The 21,182-nt window shown below is 36.8% G+C and overlaps 1 protein-coding gene across 1 annotated transcript in view; it reads right to left on the bottom strand.

Moving 5' to 3' along the window:
- MAMDC2 (MAM domain containing 2) overlaps window positions 1–21,182 on the bottom strand; it is a 53,956-nt gene that overhangs the window by 20,532 nt on the left and 12,242 nt on the right. Inside the window, exons 3-5 of the mRNA XM_015812477.1 lie at window positions 11,334–11,605; window positions 9,866–9,950; window positions 8,180–8,317 (exon numbers count right to left, since the gene is read on the bottom strand). Coding sequence (XP_015667963.1) covers window positions 8,180–8,317; window positions 9,866–9,950; window positions 11,334–11,605 — 495 coding nt within the window. The remainder of the gene's footprint in view (window positions 1–8,179; window positions 8,318–9,865; window positions 9,951–11,333; window positions 11,606–21,182) is intronic.

Below are 21,182 nucleotides of genomic sequence, written 5' to 3'. Positions count from 1 at the left end.
CCCAAGTTGAATGTAATGGCCGCCGCCATTCCAGAATCGCTGGAGCACCCTTCTTTCTTCGTCACCTCTTCAGGGCGACTTAGACCCATTTAGGGTCACCAGGCAGGGCGAAATTAACTGTGGGGGTGTGGAGAATCCGCAAACCCGCAACAGGTCGCTACTGCGCAAAACCGGAAGTCTCAACATCTTTTTTACATCGTGGTGACCAAAACTGGATTTAATTCACATTTAAATGTTTTAGTACAGTCAAATCAGTACTGAAACTGCATGTCAGATATCTTTCAAATTGCAGCCTATGTAACAAAGACTCCTTTTATATTTTGCAAATCAAGCAGAATAAAATACCAAAAAATCAGTTAGCCTGACATAAGTACAGATGAAGAGGGAAAAAAGATCAAAGTAATACATATTAAAAGGGTGTGTGACAGAATACTAAGAAGATGATGCTTCATTGTTTTTGTGTTGGTTTGTGATGTTTGATGCCAAGCAGAAGTTCCCTAATAATAACAAAAACTGATGTTGGCTGATGTTTTTCAAACCATTAGCTTCACTTATTGGTCTTTTCCCATTTGGATTATGAAAAAGAATTGGCTTGACATCTGATGCCACTTTCATGGTTCTGGCAAATTTCTGATTTCCCATGAACTCCCAGCACAGATTTTATGTTTACTGTAATTTGTTCAGTACATTTTTGTTTTCCTCTTTTAGAACTAGCAATCAGCCTAAAGCCTAAGCAAAATTATATGGGACAATACATAAGCTAACCCTTATTTAGAGTTAGCCTGAAGAACATTTAGAAATTTCTGGATTCTGAATATGCAAAATTATAGCTTATTTTATTTGATTTCTGTAGCTGCCCATCTCAGCAAACAACTCTGCACGGGTCAAATTCAGAAACATTGCAATTAAAATCTTAAAAAATATTTTAAAACAATAAAAATAATAAAAAAATTAAAACACTAAAAAACTTTAAAACATCTAATTTCAGTATATATAAACAAGATATCTGGCCTGAACAATATAGCCAGGAGGCGGGACCCTTGGCACATGTAGGCTTGAAAGCATAGCCAGGTCATCAATGCTTTACGGAAGACTAACAGGGTTGGGGCCATTCTAATCTCCAGAGGGAAAATGTTCCACAGAGCAGGGGCTGCTGCAAAAGAAGCTCATCTTCTAGTCCCTGTCAGCCAACATTCTTTGGCTGATGGGATCTGTAGCATGCCTGTAGTAATCAGTGCTATAGTAATCAGTCATTGTAGGGTGCAGATCTGTAGCATGCCTGTAGTAATCAGTCATTGTAGGGTGCAAATATGGCTGACCGCCTTCGCAGCATTTATTCTTTTATAGTTTTCCAAGCAGCAAAAGTTTAACATGGCAATAGCATTTTATTGGTTCAACTCCTTACCAATCCTTAAAAATAGAAAGCCAAGAGGCGCAAAACAGGGAGCAGTTTGCTGCCACATCCTGTTGGTGTAGCCTAGCTGATATCAGGCAGGTCACGTCATTGTACCAGCCTAGGGTAGTTTCCCATATTGCCATGGTGATGTGAAGGGATGAGATCATGTAGAGAGAAGAGGCACACAGGCTTTGGAGGGGGCAGGTTGCTGCTCCCGACCTCTACCTGGCCCCTATCTCTACACATGTCCATCCTATTTGATCTAATTGGATGGGTAGAAACTCTTGGAAAAGGCAATCCTTCAGGTATCCTGGCCCCAAGCCATGTAGGGCTTTATACATAATCATCAGTACCTTGAATTGCACCTGGAAATATACTGGTAACCAGTGCAGTTCCTGCAGGAGTGATATTACATGTGCCATATATCTGGCACCAGTTACTAACGGTGTGACTGCATTCTGCACCAGTTGAAATTTCTGAATGGTCTTCAAGGGCAGCCCCAATGTAGAGCCTGATACAGTAGTGAAATTTGGAGATTACAAGGGTATGAGTTACCATGAGCAGGGCTTCCCAGTCCCCAGGTATGGATGCAACTGGCACATCACCTGAAGGTATACAAAGGCTGCCCTGACCACAGCTGCCACCTGCTCTTCAAGCAGGAGCTGCAAGTCCAGGAGGATCCCCAAATTGCATACTGGGTCTGTTTGGGGCAGGGCTGCCCCATCCAGAACCAAAGATGGAAGATCCTTGTCTCTGGGGCATCCAAATACCCACAGTCACTCTGCATTACAAGGGTTGAGTTGGAGTCTGTTTTGCCCCATCTGGTCCCCAACAGCTCTCAGACACTGGGATAGGACATCCATGGCATCATTCAAGAGGCCTGGGGTAGAGATATAGAGCTGGGTATCATCCGCATAATGATGATATCTCAACCAAACCAACAAATCACCTCACCCAGTGGCCTCACGTAGATGTTAAATAGAAGTAGAGGAAGACCAGAGCCCAAAGGCACCCCGCAAAGTAAGGGCCATGGGCTAGATCTCTCTCCCCTCTATCAACACCGACTGGAACTGGCCCTGTAAGAAGGTACAGTACAGTACTTTCCACCCCCAGTTCCCAGAGCTGGTTCAGAAGGATACTACAATCGGTGGTATTGAATACTGCTGAGAGGTTAAGAAAGCTAGGATGGATGCACTACCTCCATCCCGCTCCTGCCAGAGGTCATCCATGAGTGCTATCAATGCCATCTCAGCCCCAAATCATGGCCTGGACCCTGACTGAAAGGGGTCTAGATCAGGGCTTTTCAACCGGTGGTACACGTACCCCTTGTGGTACTTTGCCACATGGCAGGTGGTATGCGATTGCTAGTCAAGTGTAGGGGGAATGAGCCGAGGCGAGCCAAGCCTGAGGGAGAGGCAGCTGCAGCTACATGACTGTCTGGGCTCGGCAAAAGCCCCAGGAGCCGGCAGGACTCCAGCTGATTGGCGTTTCCAGAAGCAGCTCAGAGCTGGAGGTGAACTGAAGAAAAGGGGAGGGGGAAGAGAGGAGAGGCTATAAAAGAACGTGGTTTCGGGGGGAAGGGAAAAAAAGACAACAGGAAAGTTTTAATCCCTTTAAACAAAAGTTTTACCCCCTTTAATTGACTCTGTCTGTGGCTTTTAGAAAGTTTTCTTTGAAGGTAAACTGGCTTAATTTAAAGCTAAAGCTTTTCGCAATTGCCGGAGCCTTTCAATCTAGAATTGCAACATTGTGACATGTGACACGCTTGAGGCAGCTTAAAGAGAGAGAAAAAACGGAGTTTGTGTTTCTTTAATTTCTTGCTTTGCACTTGATTTCTGTGTCTTTAAGGGTACAGGGAAGGGATTGGGGGTGCATTCTTACTACACTGGGCCAACCAGCTAGCTCAGGAATCTACAAACTTAGCAACTTTAAGACCTGTGGACTTCAACTCCCAGAATTCCTCAACCAGCCATGAGGACTGAGAAATTCTGGGAGTTGAAGTCCATAAGTCCTAAAAGTGTCCTAAAAGTTTGAAGATCCCTGAAGTAGCTGGTAGTGGTGCATATTAATAAACATGGATAAATTCATCATACATTTGTCAGTGCAAAGGGAAAGTGATTCAGCAAAGGAACAGCCACAGAAGAAATTAAAACTGGTACTTTTCTTTTTTTCTACAGTTTGTAATATTTTATTAGATTATAGAATAAAATACAAAAGCAAATAGTAGGACACAGTGGGGAGGAAAAAGGGGGGGAAAGTGAGGGGGAGAAGGAAAAAGAACATACTTCCTCTGTTGTAGTAGAAGGAAGCATTAACATTGAACCTCAACTTTTTACTTTTCCATAATATTATAAACTAGCCATTTCTATAACAACAAATGAATCTAATCAGTAAAACCCCAAATCCCCCCCTTTTTTTAGTCATCAAATTTTTGACATCTTGCTAAGCACTGGTGGTACTCAAATATTGTCATGTCCTAAAAGTGGTACAATCTGTGAAAAGGTTGAAAAGCCCTGGTCTAGATAATCCGCTTTATCCAGAGTTCTCTGAAGCTGCCCATGCAACCACTCTCTCCATCACCTTCCCTAGAAATGGGAAGTTGGAGACAGGAGGGAAACTGTCCAGGCTATCTAGATCAGTGATGGCGAACCTTTTAGAGACCAAGTGCCCAAACTGCAACCCAAAACCCACTTATTTATTGCCTGGTGCCAGGTGGGCGTGGCCCACTGGGTGTGCGTGGCTGTGGTCATGGCAGACTGGGCGGGTGTGGCCAAGGTGGGCATGGTCACCTTGATGTTGCTCGTGGGGAGGGACGCCTGTGGGGGCCGGGCAAGGTTGGGGGAGATCCAGGGGGTCTCTGGCAGGTAGGGTGGTGGGTAGGAGGCTCGCCCTGCAGGGTGAGGGTGCCATTATCTCAGGGCAAGGCAAAGCAGGGGCCAGGGCAGCTGCTGCCTGACACCATCGGTCCCCGCACACAGAAGCCAGCAAGCGCATGGGGGCCGACAGTGTCCATCAGCAGCCACAGCCTGCTGGCCTCTCGACCGGCGCACTCTGGGGCTCCGCAGCCCGCCACCAGCAGTTCAGAAAAGTACCCACAGAGAGGGCTCTGAGTGCCGCCTCTGGCACACGTGCCATAGGTTCCCCACCACTGATCTAGATCAAGCAGTGGTCCTTTAAAGAGGGGGCACACCACTGTCTTTAAAAATTGGCAGGACCTAATAATGTGCCTGTAGTGTAATAGTTCATTTGTTTGAGAGGTGTCCCCCACTAATTCTTCCAGCTTCTTTTAAATCTCATCAATTTCACATATTTCTAGTTTTAGGGGGTATATCACAACACCATTTTGTACCCCCTTTCATTTTTGGTGTAATTGAAAAGTCCATGCCTGTCATTTTTATTTTTTGAATGAGTACAGGTAGTCCTTGACTTACAACCACAATCAAGTCCAAAATTTCTGTTGCTAAGCAAAACAATTGAGTTTCCCTCATATTATGACCTTTATTACCACAGTTGTTAAATGAATCACTGCAGTTGTTAGGTTAGTAACAAGGTTGGTAAGCGAATTTGGCTTCCCCATTGACTCTGCTTGTCAAAATGTTGCAATAGGTGATCACATGACCCCAGAACACTGCAACTGTCATACATATAAGTCAGTTGCCAAGTATCTGAATTCTGATCACAAAGTTGCAACAGTCATAAGTGTGAAAATGATCATAAGTCCCTTTTTCAGTGCTATTGTAACTTTGAATAGTCACCAAATGAATGATTGTAAGTCAAGGACTTTGTAGGTTCAAAATATATTTCAATCTGCTGTAGTGTACATCAGCAGAAAAACACTTTCACGCACCTGCATCTGTAGGGAGGCACTAGGGAGCATGAATTGATGCCAGGAGCATTATGATGTGACAAATCACAAGACCCAAATGAGAAAGCTCATAATGTTTTTGTCATTTTAAAGGAAGCAGCAAATTTCTATAGATTCTGCTAAATTAATTCATTTCAAAAGTTACATTTGCTTGTAGAACTGGAACCAGGCGGCAGTTCTGGAAGTAAAGAATACTTTTCTCTTTATTTCAGAGATAAAACTCGGTTGTGTTAGTGTGAATAGCTATCTGAGATTTTTGAGGTAAATGAGTACAATTCCCATAAGAAATTGTTTTAATATCAAGGTTCCAAAGCCATAGATTCAGATACCAAGTAACACAGTATAATATATTACTAACTAGAATCTACTTAGATTAGGGGGGAAAGCTATTAATTTCCAATGGATAACTGGAAAAAGTCCAGGGAAATAGACCATTTTTTTAATGAGATCTTAACCATAGAAGTTATAATCTATCTGTCAGTTATGTTTATCTATTTGATCGTTGGAAATATTTCAGAAGCCGTGAATATTCCATATTAGACTTTTCCATGCTACGGTAGACCATCAGAAGACAATCCAGAATGATTTCCACATCTATACTGATAGCATTTTGTGACCTATTCTTAGTAAAGTAATTTCAGTAACGCAGAAATATATAAATACATTTCTACAGCTTTTTACTGACCCCTTCTTCTTCACTATTTTGGCTTTTACGAGTTCTTATTAAAATAGTTATTCTAAAATGGTACAAAGATGTTGCTTGTTTTAAAAATGTTCCTAAACTCTACGGTAAACAGGTGGGTCCTGGCCTCTCCAATTTTCCAGAAAAAAAGCAATGTAATCCAAAAAAAATTAATGTAAGATGAACTATCTTTTTTATCAAACTCAAAAGACCACATGGAATGAGCAATGTCTGCTGAATGAGCAAAATTAATCCTTGCCTTGCACAGCTGCTCTATTTTTAGAGCTAAATGCATCTGTTGCACTCAGCCTTTCCAGTGCACAAATATAACACATTGTGGTTTAACACATTGTGGTTTAACATCTTCTCAAAGGTCTCTAATTTAAAAGTTAAGAACTCAACTCATCTAATTTGCAAAAAAAACCAACCCTAAGCTAAATTTTTACCAGAAATATAACTTCTTTGTCATTCAAAAACTTTCTTTCATTCCTTTCCTGAGTATTTGTTCCTAATTTAGGACATTCTTACATTAGAAAGTATCCATGGAGATCAAAGTTTTCCAACTTAATTGTAGTCTACTGTCTTTGAATATTACAAGATTTGAAGTAGTTGTTTTACAGATTAGTTTTATGCGGGTTCTATCAGTATATTTCAATCATCATTGCGATCTTCGTATAATGCCGAAAAACTCTATGATGAAAACATATTGTTTTAGTACTTCTAAGAAAAAAACAAATTAATTAATTTATTTTTACTTCTCTGAAAAGAATTATTTCTATTGTTTTTTTCCTTTTATTATATGTTTTATCTTATAACTGGATATGGATGTGCCCTTCATGGAAAAGGATTCTCTGAAAGCTCCCATTAAAAGGGGGGGTAAAAGGAATATATTTTTTAATTATTTTTCTTCAATAGCGCCTCTGATCTCTCAGTCTTCTCCAAAAGATATTCTAATGCTTCAAAATAGCATCTGACCATAGTTCTGGGAAATGAAGGAATTCGTGAATATATTTTTTCTCGCATTTGAAAAGTATTCAAAGAAAGTTTGGGTAAAGACTTCAGACATTATTTACCTCACATCTCATCAAACAAAGAACCTTTCCCAACAGATGACAATTCTATTTTAAAGTTTTATTTTAAAAAAATCAGTTAAATTGGGCCACTTAATGTGGAGGAGATGGATTGTTTATAAATAGAGTTTGTGGAGTTAGAGATATTAATATTTGTTTACCTATATTTGAATATTAGCCTGGTATTTGGTTTGGGAAGTCCGGGGGGGTGGGATATATTATAATATATTATAATATTGTGTAATACTTGTGATGTTTTTTTCTTTTTTGGAAAACAATAAAAATTTTATATTGAGAATGAAAAAAAAAATGAATCAAACTTAGCTTTTGAAAAGCTTACATCTCTGATACTTAGACTGGATAAAGAGAATTATGTGATACAAAAAAGAAGAAAATATTTCTAACTGATTTACACAGGACTCAAAAAGATAATTCAAATGTATTTATGTCAGAATAGATAGATGAGCTTCAGCTCATTTGAACAATTTTACATTTTTTTAATAAATATAGGTTTAAATAAATAATGTAATGAGTAATATACTTAGAGAATGTAGTCATTTTAAGATAACAAAGTAAATTGTTTACTTTTTAATAACCAGGATGTTTAACAGCTAGTATGAAGTTTCATTAATTTCTTTCTCTAGATTTTCTATGTGAGCATAGCTGAGAAAATTATACAGAAATTATTCTTGGAACAATGCCTGAATTTAATTTAATAAATAATTCACACCATACAAATGTATTCTAAACCGAATACTATAAATGAAATATAAAAGCAGGCCTGAAAGCACTTAGTGCAAAAATGTAGGTCATAATTTGTTTTGACCAAAACATGGTTATACTTTAGATGGGAAAACAGTTATGAAAAGCTGAATTCCTGTGTCTCCCTGTTTCCCCAACATGCACAAAGAATGCCCCATTTATGTCAAAATTGCAATTACCCAAATTCAATTTGCAGTTTTCCCTCCCATCTATTTTTGGAACATGCATTTTTAAAACTACATGATTATAAAATATTCATTCATGATGCTCTTGTATTCTAGTGAGAGAATTTGAAACACAGAATTGAGAACAAAAATGAGAGAAACTGGAATTATTTGTAATTGAAAGTTACAGATATCTTCCATCCCGCTTTCTTTCAAAATAAATAATCCATTCTTGCTTACCAAATTCATTCCTAAAAGTATGATCTTTTGGAAGGATAGACTGTGAATTTCCTATGTTGCCACCACCAACAAACCAATTAACATTTGGATTCCAGCGGTTCATAAAACCACAAAGATGATTTTCTTCAAAATCACATTCTGCAATTGAAAATATCAAAGCACATAAATATTCATGATTTGGCATGCTGAACTACTGTATCTCTTTTGTCAATTATAATCAGTTTAGTGTTCTATTTAAAATGTACTGTGAATGTTAATAAATCTTCAGAAAAATATAAGCTTTAATCCTATGTGTTACCATCATCATCCAGCAAGCTATTAAACAGAACAAGGAAAGGAAGCATAAAGTAGGAATTGGTGAACTTTCATGATATGTTAAATCAGGGGTCCCCATCTGTGCACACACGGGATCCAGGCAGCATGTGAAACCATGCCCCCCAGTCCATGGAAACACTGTTCTCCATAAAACTGGTCCCTGGTGCCCAAAAGTTTGGGGGCTGCGGTGTTAAATTGCAAGCATTTATTAATGCAAATATTACTGTTTCCTCTCTACAAACGCTGTGCCTATTAGGCTAGTTGATAGCTTTTTTTACAGTTAAGCATGTCAACTGATGACAGAATGCATACTTCTTGCAGACAAAACTAGCAATTAAAAGTACACATAACCTTCTTTGACTACATCCAGTTAAAAGTAATATGCATCCCACTAAGCAAATTTCAGCAAATTCAGCAAAGTGCCTCCTGGTGCACAAATCAATCACATCATAGATTACAAGTGATATAATGCATTTAGACCTTCAATAATTCCCAGATTCCATTCTACTTTTTTCAAATTCTGTGCCCTCCATACAATCTAAGGCAATGACCCTCAACCTTCTGGGTACCAAGGGCCGGTTCCATAGAGAGGTTTTTCCGCAGACCGGAGGGGGCGTAGTTTTGTGTGCTGCCTGCATCCCGTGGATGGGGCTTCACACTTGTTTGCGTGGCCCAGTTTCTGGCATGCTGGGCCCAGTGCCAGTCCACAGACCGGGGGTTGAGTACTCCTGCTCTATGGCTTCCAGAAATTAGAATTAAAATTCAATACTCGTGGAATGTCTTTGACTGGAATATCATCACTCTGAATCTCTAAGCCAAGTAGAGGTGGCTGCAGTGTGATTGTCTTGCTTTTTAATGATATCCCAAGAATATTCTCCAACACCTGAGTTCTGTACCCCAAGCATGTAGCCTGTCTTTTGACCTTTCTGAGGACCAATAATGTCCTGCAGAACTCCGGGCTTCTCTTGGCTAACTCCTCACACCTTAAATTCAATGACACAAAATATATTAACAGCTGTACAAGTGATGTTACAGAACCTAAAATTGTCCTAATTCATTTTAATCTATGAATAGCTGCAAGCCATTACTGAAGCAACATGTTCTTTTTCATTACTGCAGCATAGCTGTTTTTGTATTAAGTCATGACTGAGCAACAAAGATTTCTAAAGATTTGGAAACATGGGCAGCAAATTATACTTAGTTTATTATAATTATTCACAAATACACTACTTGTCAGGTTAAGAGTAATACAATATAATATTTCAATATTATATTGAAATTATCTTAACTAATACTCTTATGACAATAGATCCCCAATTAAATATTATATTGTTATGCTATTTATAGACAATTATTAAAATAGCTACTTACCTATGCAATAGCCATTTGAAATTTTGATTTCAAAAATTGCTATGCTGGCAAAAGTTTCTGTTCCCAGTATAGCTTCCAGTACAATCTGTAAAATAAGCATAAAAGTAGAGTAAGCACTGTGTTTTAATAATAACTTGTTTTAGAAAATAAAAAGCTTAAATAATTGGGCCATGATTCACTAGATTTGGGTTAACTTCCTCTTACCCTTCTTAACAATATTTTCTTGAACATCAGTCTTTCAGAGCAGTGCTTAATGTCTATGTTAGTAGAAACCGTCTCTAAATATTGTTCAGATTGAGAGAGGAAAAAAAGTGATTTTGCCTACTTTGTCATATGGAAGTAAGAATATGTCAGGAGTAATAAATGATGCATTTGAATGGGTTATAAAATACATGCAATGATACAAAAGAGATAGAATCATGAATATATGGCTGCTGAATGAATCCAGACTGAGTATAAAACTGAACACCCAATACAAAAGAAGTTCATTGACAATATTTGATTATAAAAAGAAAATGAATATAGATTCTTTTTCATTTTCTTGCATGTGCAGGATCGGCTCTCCCCCCCCCCCATCAACTGACCATTGATCCATTGGTTGCAACAGGAAATGACCAATTTCTTGCCGGAGCCTGATGTCGTGGGCATCAGAAAACAAGTGGCCCAAAAAGTCACGAGTCGGCTTTCATGCCTAAGGTGGGACTAAAACTCAGTCTCCTAGTTTCTAGCCTGATGCCTTAATTACACCAAACTGGCTCTCCCTATGAAATTAATGACTGGATGAAATTAATGAAATATTCCAAAAAATAAAGGTGAAAAGTTTAAATATTTTTAAATGTATGAAGTGTTATATGAAGCAATGATGTTTTGCAAGCACAGAAAGGTTTTATATATAATCTATAGTGTCTGGATTTGGTGCAAACCAAATATATTTGCTATATTTGCTTTTCCCTTATGTTAATCTTTTCATTACATTTTTCCCACTTTGAGTAACATTGCTATTTTCAAATTGAATAATATTGCTGTTTTCAAAAGAGTGATAGATTCATATACATGTCTGTTTACAAAACTATATGAAGAAAGATCAAAGTGAAGATCATTGTACTCTAGAGAATAAACTATTTTCCATTGTTTTTTTCTTTAAAGACTACTAGTTTTCTGGTTTTGCTAAGAAAAGTCTAAAATATAGAACAATGATCTTTTCTGATATGTTTTGTGGTACAATTAATCCATAAGGACAGCAGGTTCCCCTCTGATTTACACATTAATTAGAACATCTGATATATTATTGAAGTGGCTATGTGGATGTTGAGTATCCTTTCACAAATAGTAAAAAGGCTGTAATTGTTCCAAATATTTATGTTTCATAAGAAAAGAGATAAACATATATGAAAAGTGTTATAGTTCTTTTCATTCATCTACAGTTGTATATGTATGTAATTTGCAAAGACTTGTTTCAGATGCTTACCTTGAATCTGTCTGTCCTATTTTTTACATCTACACTGGCTATGAGCCAGCTCTCTGAATGTTCTGTGGTTGTCCAAAGCAAATGATCAAAGCTTTCACCTTCCACTCTTATATGTAGGTTTAGGGTAATAGAACCTAGAGGCAGTTCTGAAGCTGATGCAATCTGATATATAAGTCGAATACAACTCCACTCTCCTGTGTATAGTTCAGGGCTGAGCAATACAGCTGTGTCACCACTTGTTCCTCGTGAGGTATCCACAGAAATGTAATGACCTGAAAATGTACAATGATTGGGTTTGAATAAGAAGACATGCCTTACTTAAGGGCAATCAACTTCACCCAACATGGTCACTGATTGAGCTGAAGGAAAATTGCCTCTTTTACTTTTGGTTCAGATGAAGGATGTGTAGGAATCCAAAATATCTGGAAATTACCATATTGGGTGGATGACTGAAATATAGGCTGCAATACCTTTCCCTTCTCTGTAAAACTAAACCGACTTACGAGCTGCTTTTTAATTTATTACTTATTATTTAAAATAATTAAGCAAGAGTTAAAGAAATAACAATATTTCATAATATATGTTTTTCATAAACAACCTGTAGGATTAAAATTGCTTATACATTTATCATGTATTATACATTTAATTAAAGTTTCTAAATTTTAAAGTAAATTATTTTACAGCTGTTGAATATATGAATAATATTTAGGTTCATTTCATAAGACTAGGTACTGAGGATCTGTTTGCATAATACTGAACTAGTAAAGGTTTTTTTAATTCTGGAGTGCAAATTGGATTTTGACAATATTATCTTTTTTATTTATTAAATATCAGTGTATACATGACATGAAGTATCTCCCGACTGCCATGATTTAATTATAATGGCAAATTCTTGGTCTCCAGACCAAACCTTGATGAGATCCTAAAAAAAGATAGTTAAGACATTTAAAGGATAATGCCAATATACGAAGCAGTGTATTAACACAGGGGTCCCCAACCCCCAGTCCGTGGCCCAGTACTGGACCACAGTATGCCAGCAACCGGGCCGCACAAACAAGCAAAGCCCCATCCGCGAGATACAGGCAGCATACAAAACCACGCACCCTCCGGTCCACAGAAAAACCTCTCTCCACGGAACCGGTCCCTGGTGCCCAAAAGGCTGGGGACCTCTGTATTAATATATTTCAAGGAAGTTTGTTTGCAAGGGCAGAAAGGTATGTAGAAGTTTAAAGTACAGTTGGACAAAGTGTATTTCCATTTTTTTAAATTATTCATGCTTTAATTTCTTTGGCTTGCTATTTCTTACTCTCCAAAAGGGAACATTTGATTGTTCTTTGTATATGTATATATGTTAAAATTGTTATGGCAACTGTTGTCCAAGTCAACAAATTGTCAAATATATTAATTCCAAATAGTAACTAGAAATAGATTTTGAAAAAAGCAATTTTTACAAACTCTTACTTACTTTCAATGGTAAGGGGATGTGTGATATTCAAATTAAAAATTAAAAAAAAGTATACAGCATCTATTTCTGGGAAAGTTACTGAGGGCAAACATTCTATTTATTTTTAAAATAAATCACTGTGGTAATATAAATTTGCAAGTGTAAATCAAGATTAACCTTGAATCTGACCTGAAACAAATGGTATAACACTGAAGCACACATTTTATGTAACTTGGGGGGAGTGGGGAGTTTGTACTTTATATAGAAAATACATATTCATGACTTGTCTTTTCCTGTTCATTCTATGCTCATCTGACTTGTTTTTAAATATTTTTAAATTAAAGCAAATAGTGGGAAAATACTTGATTGAAGAAGTGGAATATCAGGAACATTAGTGGAAATATGATGATGTTGGAGTACCAAATTTTAAGAAAAATTATAATAAATCTAAAACTATGATAAATAGGATGCCATTGCACCAAAATCTAATGAGAAAAGTAGCTCAGGATGGTACCAAAAATAAAATTACAAACAATTCCAGTGTGGAAAAAATGGGCAATAGAAAAGAGCACCACAGTGGCTACACATAGGCAGAGGGAGGGAGGGATGTCTTCTTCATTTTGGTTTACTTTTGTAAAATAAATGTCATGGTGTAATATGTCATGTGTTCTTGTTCATCTGAGGTTGTATTTACCTACTTTTAAGAACTGCTAAGGACCAGATAATTTGTACTATGTCCTATACGTAAAACCATAGAACTCAAAGAGGGTGTATTTTCTCTTTCACGTGACTGTACACACATACATGCATAAATATATACATACATACATAAATCTGAGTTATTGTTTTAATACATTCTACACTTTTGAGGTGACTTATACATTGAACAAATAAACATGGAGAAAAACATACATTTCTTCTTCAAAAAGGGGCAAATTACAGTCTAGGCAGTTTGACACAATACTAAAAAAATACAAATTATAAAGATACCAATTTTGAAAAAAAATGTACTAATTATCACAAACTGAGGACTGATTTGTCAAAAACAATTTGCCAGACTAACCATATCTCATTTTTTTACTTCCTTATTAGGCTATATTAAGATTTCAACAATACATTTAACAAAGTACTCCATACCATGTTGATTAGCAACTTAATTAAGTGGGCATAGAAAGGCATGACAATTAAATGGATACAATGCTGGCTGAAAAATCATACTCTAAAAATGTCTACCAGTGGTTGCTCATCAAATTGAAGGGAGATCAAACTGGATGCCACAAGGACCAGGTCCTTCAAACACAGAATTTTAGTGGTTAAGGCACCAGACCAGAAAGCGGGAGATCATGAATTCAAGTCCCCCCTTAGCCATGAAAGCCAGCTGGGTGACTTAGGACCAGTCACTCTCTCTCAAGGCAGACCAACCCACCTCACAGGGTTATTGTTGTGGGGAAAATAGAAGGAGGAAGGTACTGGATTTGTTCACTGCCTTGAGTTATTTGTAAAAATAATAAAGGCAGGATTTAAATAAACAAACAAATATTTTTTTTATTAATGGCTTGGAAGAAAAGGAGAGGAAAATGTTTTTATCCTTGCAGCAATGCTTTTGGGGCTCACAAAGTTCCACTAGATGATAAATGGGTTTTATGATTTGCCTTGCCATCTTGTGAATAGGCAAGGCTCCAGTCATTATTTTAGGAATTCACTCACCACATACTGTTAACATGTCAGCTGTTCTCCCAATTACAAAAGGTGGCCTATCTTCACACTTATATATTCATCTGTTAAAAATTAGCTGTTTAAATTAAATTACAGTAAGACCACAAGATACTGTAGTTTGGAACTTCTGAGATTATACCATTGATTATGTTTTGTTAATCTCAGAAGCTCCAAACTACAATATCTTGTGGTCTTACTATAATTTTACTGTAGTATACTAAACTATAGTTACTATAGTAAAATTACTATAATTTTATTAAGCAGGTTTTTGAAAATGGTGGAATATACATACTGGTAGATAGTCAAAAGAAAAGATAACAGTACAAGAAGAACTGTGAAAGAGTAAGCTGAAGATGTGTTTACTTCAGCAGTTTTTTCCCCCCTTAGTGGCCATAGACAGGATGCCCACAGACAGGATAAGCAAGTAAATCATCCTGCCCACTCATGTTCTTCAGTAACTGGTATTTACTTCTGCTAGAGGAGAAATTTATAATCAAAAAACTATCCGAAAACTGTTTTAAAATAACAAGTTGGTGGCCATAATTATATTTTGTGGTAAGAAATTCTACAGTTTAATTTTATATTTTGAATCCCCACCATTCAACTTAATTGGATGGTGCTGGACTGTAGTACTTAGCCAAACCAGCAAATTTCTCTATCCATTTGCTCCACCTGCATGATAACTTCCTCTTACTTGCCTTTTTTTACCAAACTAAAATGGAAGCATTGGTATCTTTTCCTCAGTCTATGCATCTAACTAATCACTTTGGCTAATGTTTTTTGCATGTTACTCAATTATGCAATATCTTTTTATTATGCAAGATCACCACATCTTTTCATATAGCCAGAGAAGTCTCGTGTCTGAGAAAGTGTCATAAAGGTATCCAAATAACGTTCTGCAAAATATTGAGACTTCAGAAATCTCAATATATCTACTATAATATATTAATCAATACTAAATAGATTATATGATTACATGATACTTACTTAATATAAACTGATTTCCATTGAATCCTAATTCTGAAGGTTCCTAGTCATTTCATAACAGTAGAGTTTCAAAATCTCCTCTTGTTCTCTGGCGTATGTTTACTGACTCTGCCATGATTTTTCATACTCAATTTCACATCAGAACAATTAAGATTATTTTTAGCTGCAGATGGAATGGATAAAATCAACTTTCTAAAGCACTTTGCTTACTTAAAAAGGTGAGTTTACAATAAAATAGTGAAAATATTTTTTATAAAATGAAAATTATGACTAAATGAATTTTCCATTTAAATCACTATTATTTTATGTAAACCAGCTTAGACACAATTATTTAAATCCAGTTAAGTCAGCTGATGAATGGCATTGTAAAATAAGGGAATTACAAGTAATAGCTGTTGTTCCATCATTATATTAATGGGAAAAGTGGAATTTATTATGCAGGTACATAATTTCTCTTAAGTGAAATGTGTATTTTTCCTAAGTGGAAACATAGGAGTGTTTGAAGAAAATAAAAGTTACAGATTGTTACTTAATATAGTTAACATTTACTTTATATAAAGTGTTAAGTCAGAATTGTTATGATAGTAAATTCTATTTTAAAAAGGACCTTTTGTTATAATTGTCTTATATGGCAATGATGAGAAGAGTAACAGAACTGTATGGTTGGAAATTATATAAAAGTGGTCTTTTTCAAAGCTTTTTTTGTTCTAACTGCTTATTCATCATTTTGCATATGTTTGTATGTGGGTGACAGAATGTCTAATGTTACCATCTTCAGATACACAGATTTATAAAATGTCTGAAGTCTTTCTAACACTGCTTTCTAAAGAGTTTTTCACTTGTCCCTAAACATGACATGAACATGCCGGAAAAATCAACATGGTACAGTTGCCACAATGTTGCACTGGCATTAAAAATGCCCAGGTTTTAATCCACAGATGCTCACTGGAAGACTTGGGCCAGTCACTCTCTCACCCCAACCCACCTCACAAAGAGTGGTTGTTGGGGGAGGGGGGAGGAGATAGGATATAAAGCTTTCTTCCCTCCACTACATCTCAGGTATTTCAAGTCAGATAATTGTGCTGGTTTCCCTCTACTTGTAACACAATATTTCCTATGAATTTGTTAACCGCTTCATTGATCATCTGGTTGCTAACACACTGAGGAGTTGGATCTGCCTATCTTCTATTGGTCACCTCAGGCTTCTTTGGGCATGCTGCTTGCTTCTGATCACAGAGTACTGTCCTCCATGATCATTTTGGTTTGAAATATCTGATCCATTCATAAGAAAACAACATTCTTATGGATTTAAAGTAGGCAGGTTTACTGCAATGAGCAAACAGTCTATATAATCTTGGAAAGCCTTGGCCCTTGTCTTTGTGCGTATTAAAGCAGGGCCTCCCTATTGCCTTTGATCTATTTTCTTACCAAATCTTGATCTAAGGGGAGGATACTAACTACTTATTTGATACCACAAAAATGTCTATATGTTCTTGCTCTACAATTTAGTTGGACACACCCAAATTTCATTTCCGGACCCAGAGACAAGCCCAAGTACATAGACCAGCCCAATAAACCAACCCCACAGAATGGCTAAAACAATCTGGCTGAAATAAAAGACTCATGCAAGTCTAATTTACCCTATACCTGCTTATATTGTATGTCATTGAATGAGGAAGATGTCTATCTGACTGCTTACAAACGCTATCTGTCTGCGGAAGACTTAAAATGTTTTTCATTTTTGTTACAGATCTTGCATATCTCCATCAAGCTCATCTTCCTTACTCTTTACAGAGAATTCCTTTACAAGGCTGGGACATTCAACTTCTGCAGATGCATCTATCTGCATACTGTCCTAATAGTCCTTTCCCACATGCTTGTCAGGTCTGTGCAGGCTTCCTTTAGACACAAGGTTGTACCTGTTTTCAAAACACAGATTTAGTATTCTATTAAAAAAAACTCTTGTCCAATTGATATATCAGAGATGTGCAGGAGCAACACAAGTTAAAGTTGGAGGAACTGCACAAATATTTGTGCCACACACTTTCCTTCCTCTGCACTTGCTGACTTATCTTTGGTCAAAGGTTTCACATCCTTTCAGAAGAGCACTAGCCCAATTGATAGGTCACAGCACAGAGGAGGGATTGCATGAGTGCTCCATTACAGTGCTTTTGGCATAGCTGAGACATTACAATTAGCCAAAAATGAGTTGCAGTGAAGGCACCATGCAACACATAAATCAAGTTTTATAAATAGCTAGTAGGATAACAGAAACAATGGACTTCAGTGAACTGATAATGGTGTCATCTAATGGTCTGTAAAAAGTGAAGGAACAAAATGTACAATCCCTAAAGAAAAGAAGTTGTATGAGAACAATCTATGAATCACTAAAAGTGACATGCTATTGCAGAGCAGCAAATCTGTGCACACTTGCTTAGGAATAATCCCCAGTAAAGTCTGTCTGATTTATTTCTAAGTAATCATACACAGAACTGAATTTATGAACTCCATAGATACATTTATAAATTCATAGGTGAGTGTTTGTGTACTGTATCTGATGTGTATAGAGCTCTGGCATGTTATTGCTGGCACTCAAGCTAGAAGTTTTGAGCGCTGCTGATACAGTACTACAGATAGAATAGCACATTGCACAACAAGATCCAGAAACTCTGAAAAATGGGGCTATCCGGTTGCTTCTGCTCTTTGCGATTGTGGTGACATGCAGACAATAATACATATGTATACCTGCCCTTCGTGCCCCAATCAATGTACATTTGAGGACCTCATGGCAGCCTTAAGTATGCCGTATTTTAATTGTGATGCTTCTGACACAAATAAACAAACAAGCTTAGAGTACTGGATAAACCTACCGTTGTGGCTTGCAACCTATGAATCCTAATTTAACCTATATAAGTAGTAGAACCACTTGTTTATACGCTTAGGATCCAGGCCTGAAACATCTTACTGAGGCAAAACACAATATGGCATACCCCTCCATCTATTTATAGAAACAAATAGGACCAATCAAATCTTAAAGGTAGTTTTCAGTTTTCAAGCACAATTAGGATTGGGATTGCTTCTTAAGTCAGTGAGGTCATGAGATGTCAACTGAGACTTCCTGGGACATGGGAAGCAGTCCCGGGGCCCCATGCTTCAGGGTGAAAAGAGTCAAAAGGGCATACATGGAGGAGGGAAATAGGTGGTTGGGTGGAGAGTTAGAGGTAGTCCCTTACTTTACTCAAGGCTCAGGGTTGGGAGGACCAAGCCTGGAAGGGCTTCAATTGGGGTGGGTACCCGTTTGATGAGCCATAAACCTTGATTAATGGCTGCAATAGGGTGTGCTGGGATTGATGGGTTTAATGTGTGGGTATTCCAGCCATTAAAAATTGTGTATGTAATGGAATTCTTTTCTCAGAGTACAGAGAGAGATATTTTGTGTTACGCAAATACAGTATATTCAAAATATAATTGTTAAATTACTTGCTTTCAGATGATTCAGTCAAGGAAAATATACTTTATCTTCTTTACCAGCTTTGTCTCTTGAAATAAAACCTTGTACTAATCTATTTAAACACTGAAGTTTGGGAAGAAAAATATTTTCATCATAATATTATATTCATAAATATTTTCTTGTTCCTAAGCATCTGGCAAGGGACGCAAGAACATACTCAACGTGCTTTATCAAATCTATCACACACTGGCCTCAAAGAAAAATATACATAACATTTTCTTCTAGAATCATTTTGTATTTATGGTTCTATTAGAAAATGTTGCCCTACATCTAACTCCCACTGTACTCTTCCAATTCTGGGATACTTTCAAGTAGCGATCTTGTCTGCTGGAAGTAACTTTGATGCTACTGAGGGTCTTTTAATTTTCATGTATAGAAATAAACATCCCCTGATAAATAATGTTATATGCTGATTTGGCAATTTGGTTATATAACAAAGCTTATAAATATGAAGAATAAAATACACTAAAATAAAGTTTTCTATTTGTGTTAGCATATGTTAGAATGTTCTACAATGAATCGATATAAATCAGGGGTCCTCAATCTTGACCACTTTAAGACTTGTGGACTTCAGGTCCCAGAATTCTTCAGCCAGCTATGCTGGCTGAGGAATTCTGGGAGTTGAAGTCTTCAAGTCTTAAAGTGGTCAAGGTTGAGGACTCCTGATATAAATTATTAAATTGAAAAGAACAATGCTCCATGACTAATTTGATGATTCTAAGAAAACTATGACACAAATATCTCCATACCAAGAGTAACAGAAACACCCTAAAAAGTTCACATGGAAAACTATCCTCTGCATCTATGTGATAATTGCCAAAACAAAAAAGAAAAATTCTTCTTTTAAACATTAACTCCACAATTGAATAAGATTTGTCCAGGTTTTATATATTAGAACTGGATATTGGGGTGGTTTTTTTTTACTGGTTGGTAGTCTTGTCAGCATTTTACTGCACTAGCTTTAAGTGCAGTATTTGTACCTTTCCCTTTTTCTAATCTTATTTCTGTTTGCAGCTGTCATATCTGATTTACCATTACAATGACCTGGCTTAGGGCTTGCACCAGCCAATTGTCTGGTTCATCTGAACTTCTTGTCAACTTTTTCCTACCCAACTGCCAACACTGTACCAGGGCCAGGAGTTGAGAAATTCTTTTCAAGGTTTTTTTTTCCCCTCCTACCTTCATCTGCTAGGAGGATGGACTTATTAGCATGCTGTGTGAATAGTTACTGTCTGCATTTGCACAACATATTAAATATGATTATTTTACTTTGGACTTACTGAATTGATGTTTCTCAGTTCACACAATAAGCTGAACCTAATGGTTGGATTCTCACAGAAACTTTACAAGGTTAAAACTAATCAAAACGATTTGTCTGATTACTGATGGGTGAGAACCTACCCCCAGTGCAATCAATGGCAAAAGTAAAGCCAAACTTTCTTCTGTTCATAATAGGAGTGAATAATAAGGAAGAGGGCTGCTTCCTCTACAGGCCCACCTCCCACAAAATTATTTCAGGGTCTATTTGTTCCACAATTTAAATAGCACACCTGATTTTCAAAAGATGATGGATGACATAGTCAAGTGGATTAATACATCTCTATAAAAAGAAGTGCAACACTACTGGGAATAAAAGGATGTATACAGCATTTTGGCAATGTAAGCTGTAGTTTTTTTTTATTATATTGTCTTCCCAATGTAATTCTATTGCCCAGATTCAGTTTGAAAATGCCAAAAGTTGCCAATCAGATAGTTCCTTTCATAGAAGTCCTAAAACTTGAAAATTGTTTTCTTCTACCCCTTTATAAAACGAAGCCCTTATTCCCCTTCTCAGCTCCATTAGCAGGGTCATTTTCTTGCTGTTCATCATACATTCATAAATTTTCAAAGCAAGAGTCCCAACTAAACTATCATTTCAGCTGAATTGTAACTAGACACAATAATGTGATGATTTTCAGTTCACTGAAGACATCACAACTAAAATATAGCTAAAAAGCTGTGTGTTGCAGTGTTCTCATCTCTTCCACCACAGTAACCACTTATGGAAATTATGTGAGGCACAAATATGGATTTCCCCCTTCCCAGTTTTTTCCCCAGAACTTTAAAATATTTTTACTAAAAAACTGCATATTCCAAAATATTCAGGTTACTTTTATTTTAGCAATGCAGAACTATACATTTTTAAAAACCA

This window comes from Protobothrops mucrosquamatus, unplaced genomic scaffold (assembly GCF_001527695.2).
Source record: "Protobothrops mucrosquamatus isolate PMUCROS unplaced genomic scaffold, P.Mucros_1.0 scaffold87, whole genome shotgun sequence".
In the NCBI taxonomy this organism is placed as follows: Eukaryota; Metazoa; Chordata; class Lepidosauria; order Squamata; family Viperidae; genus Protobothrops; species Protobothrops mucrosquamatus.
This window is presented reverse-complemented; position numbering and strand designations above follow the sequence as displayed.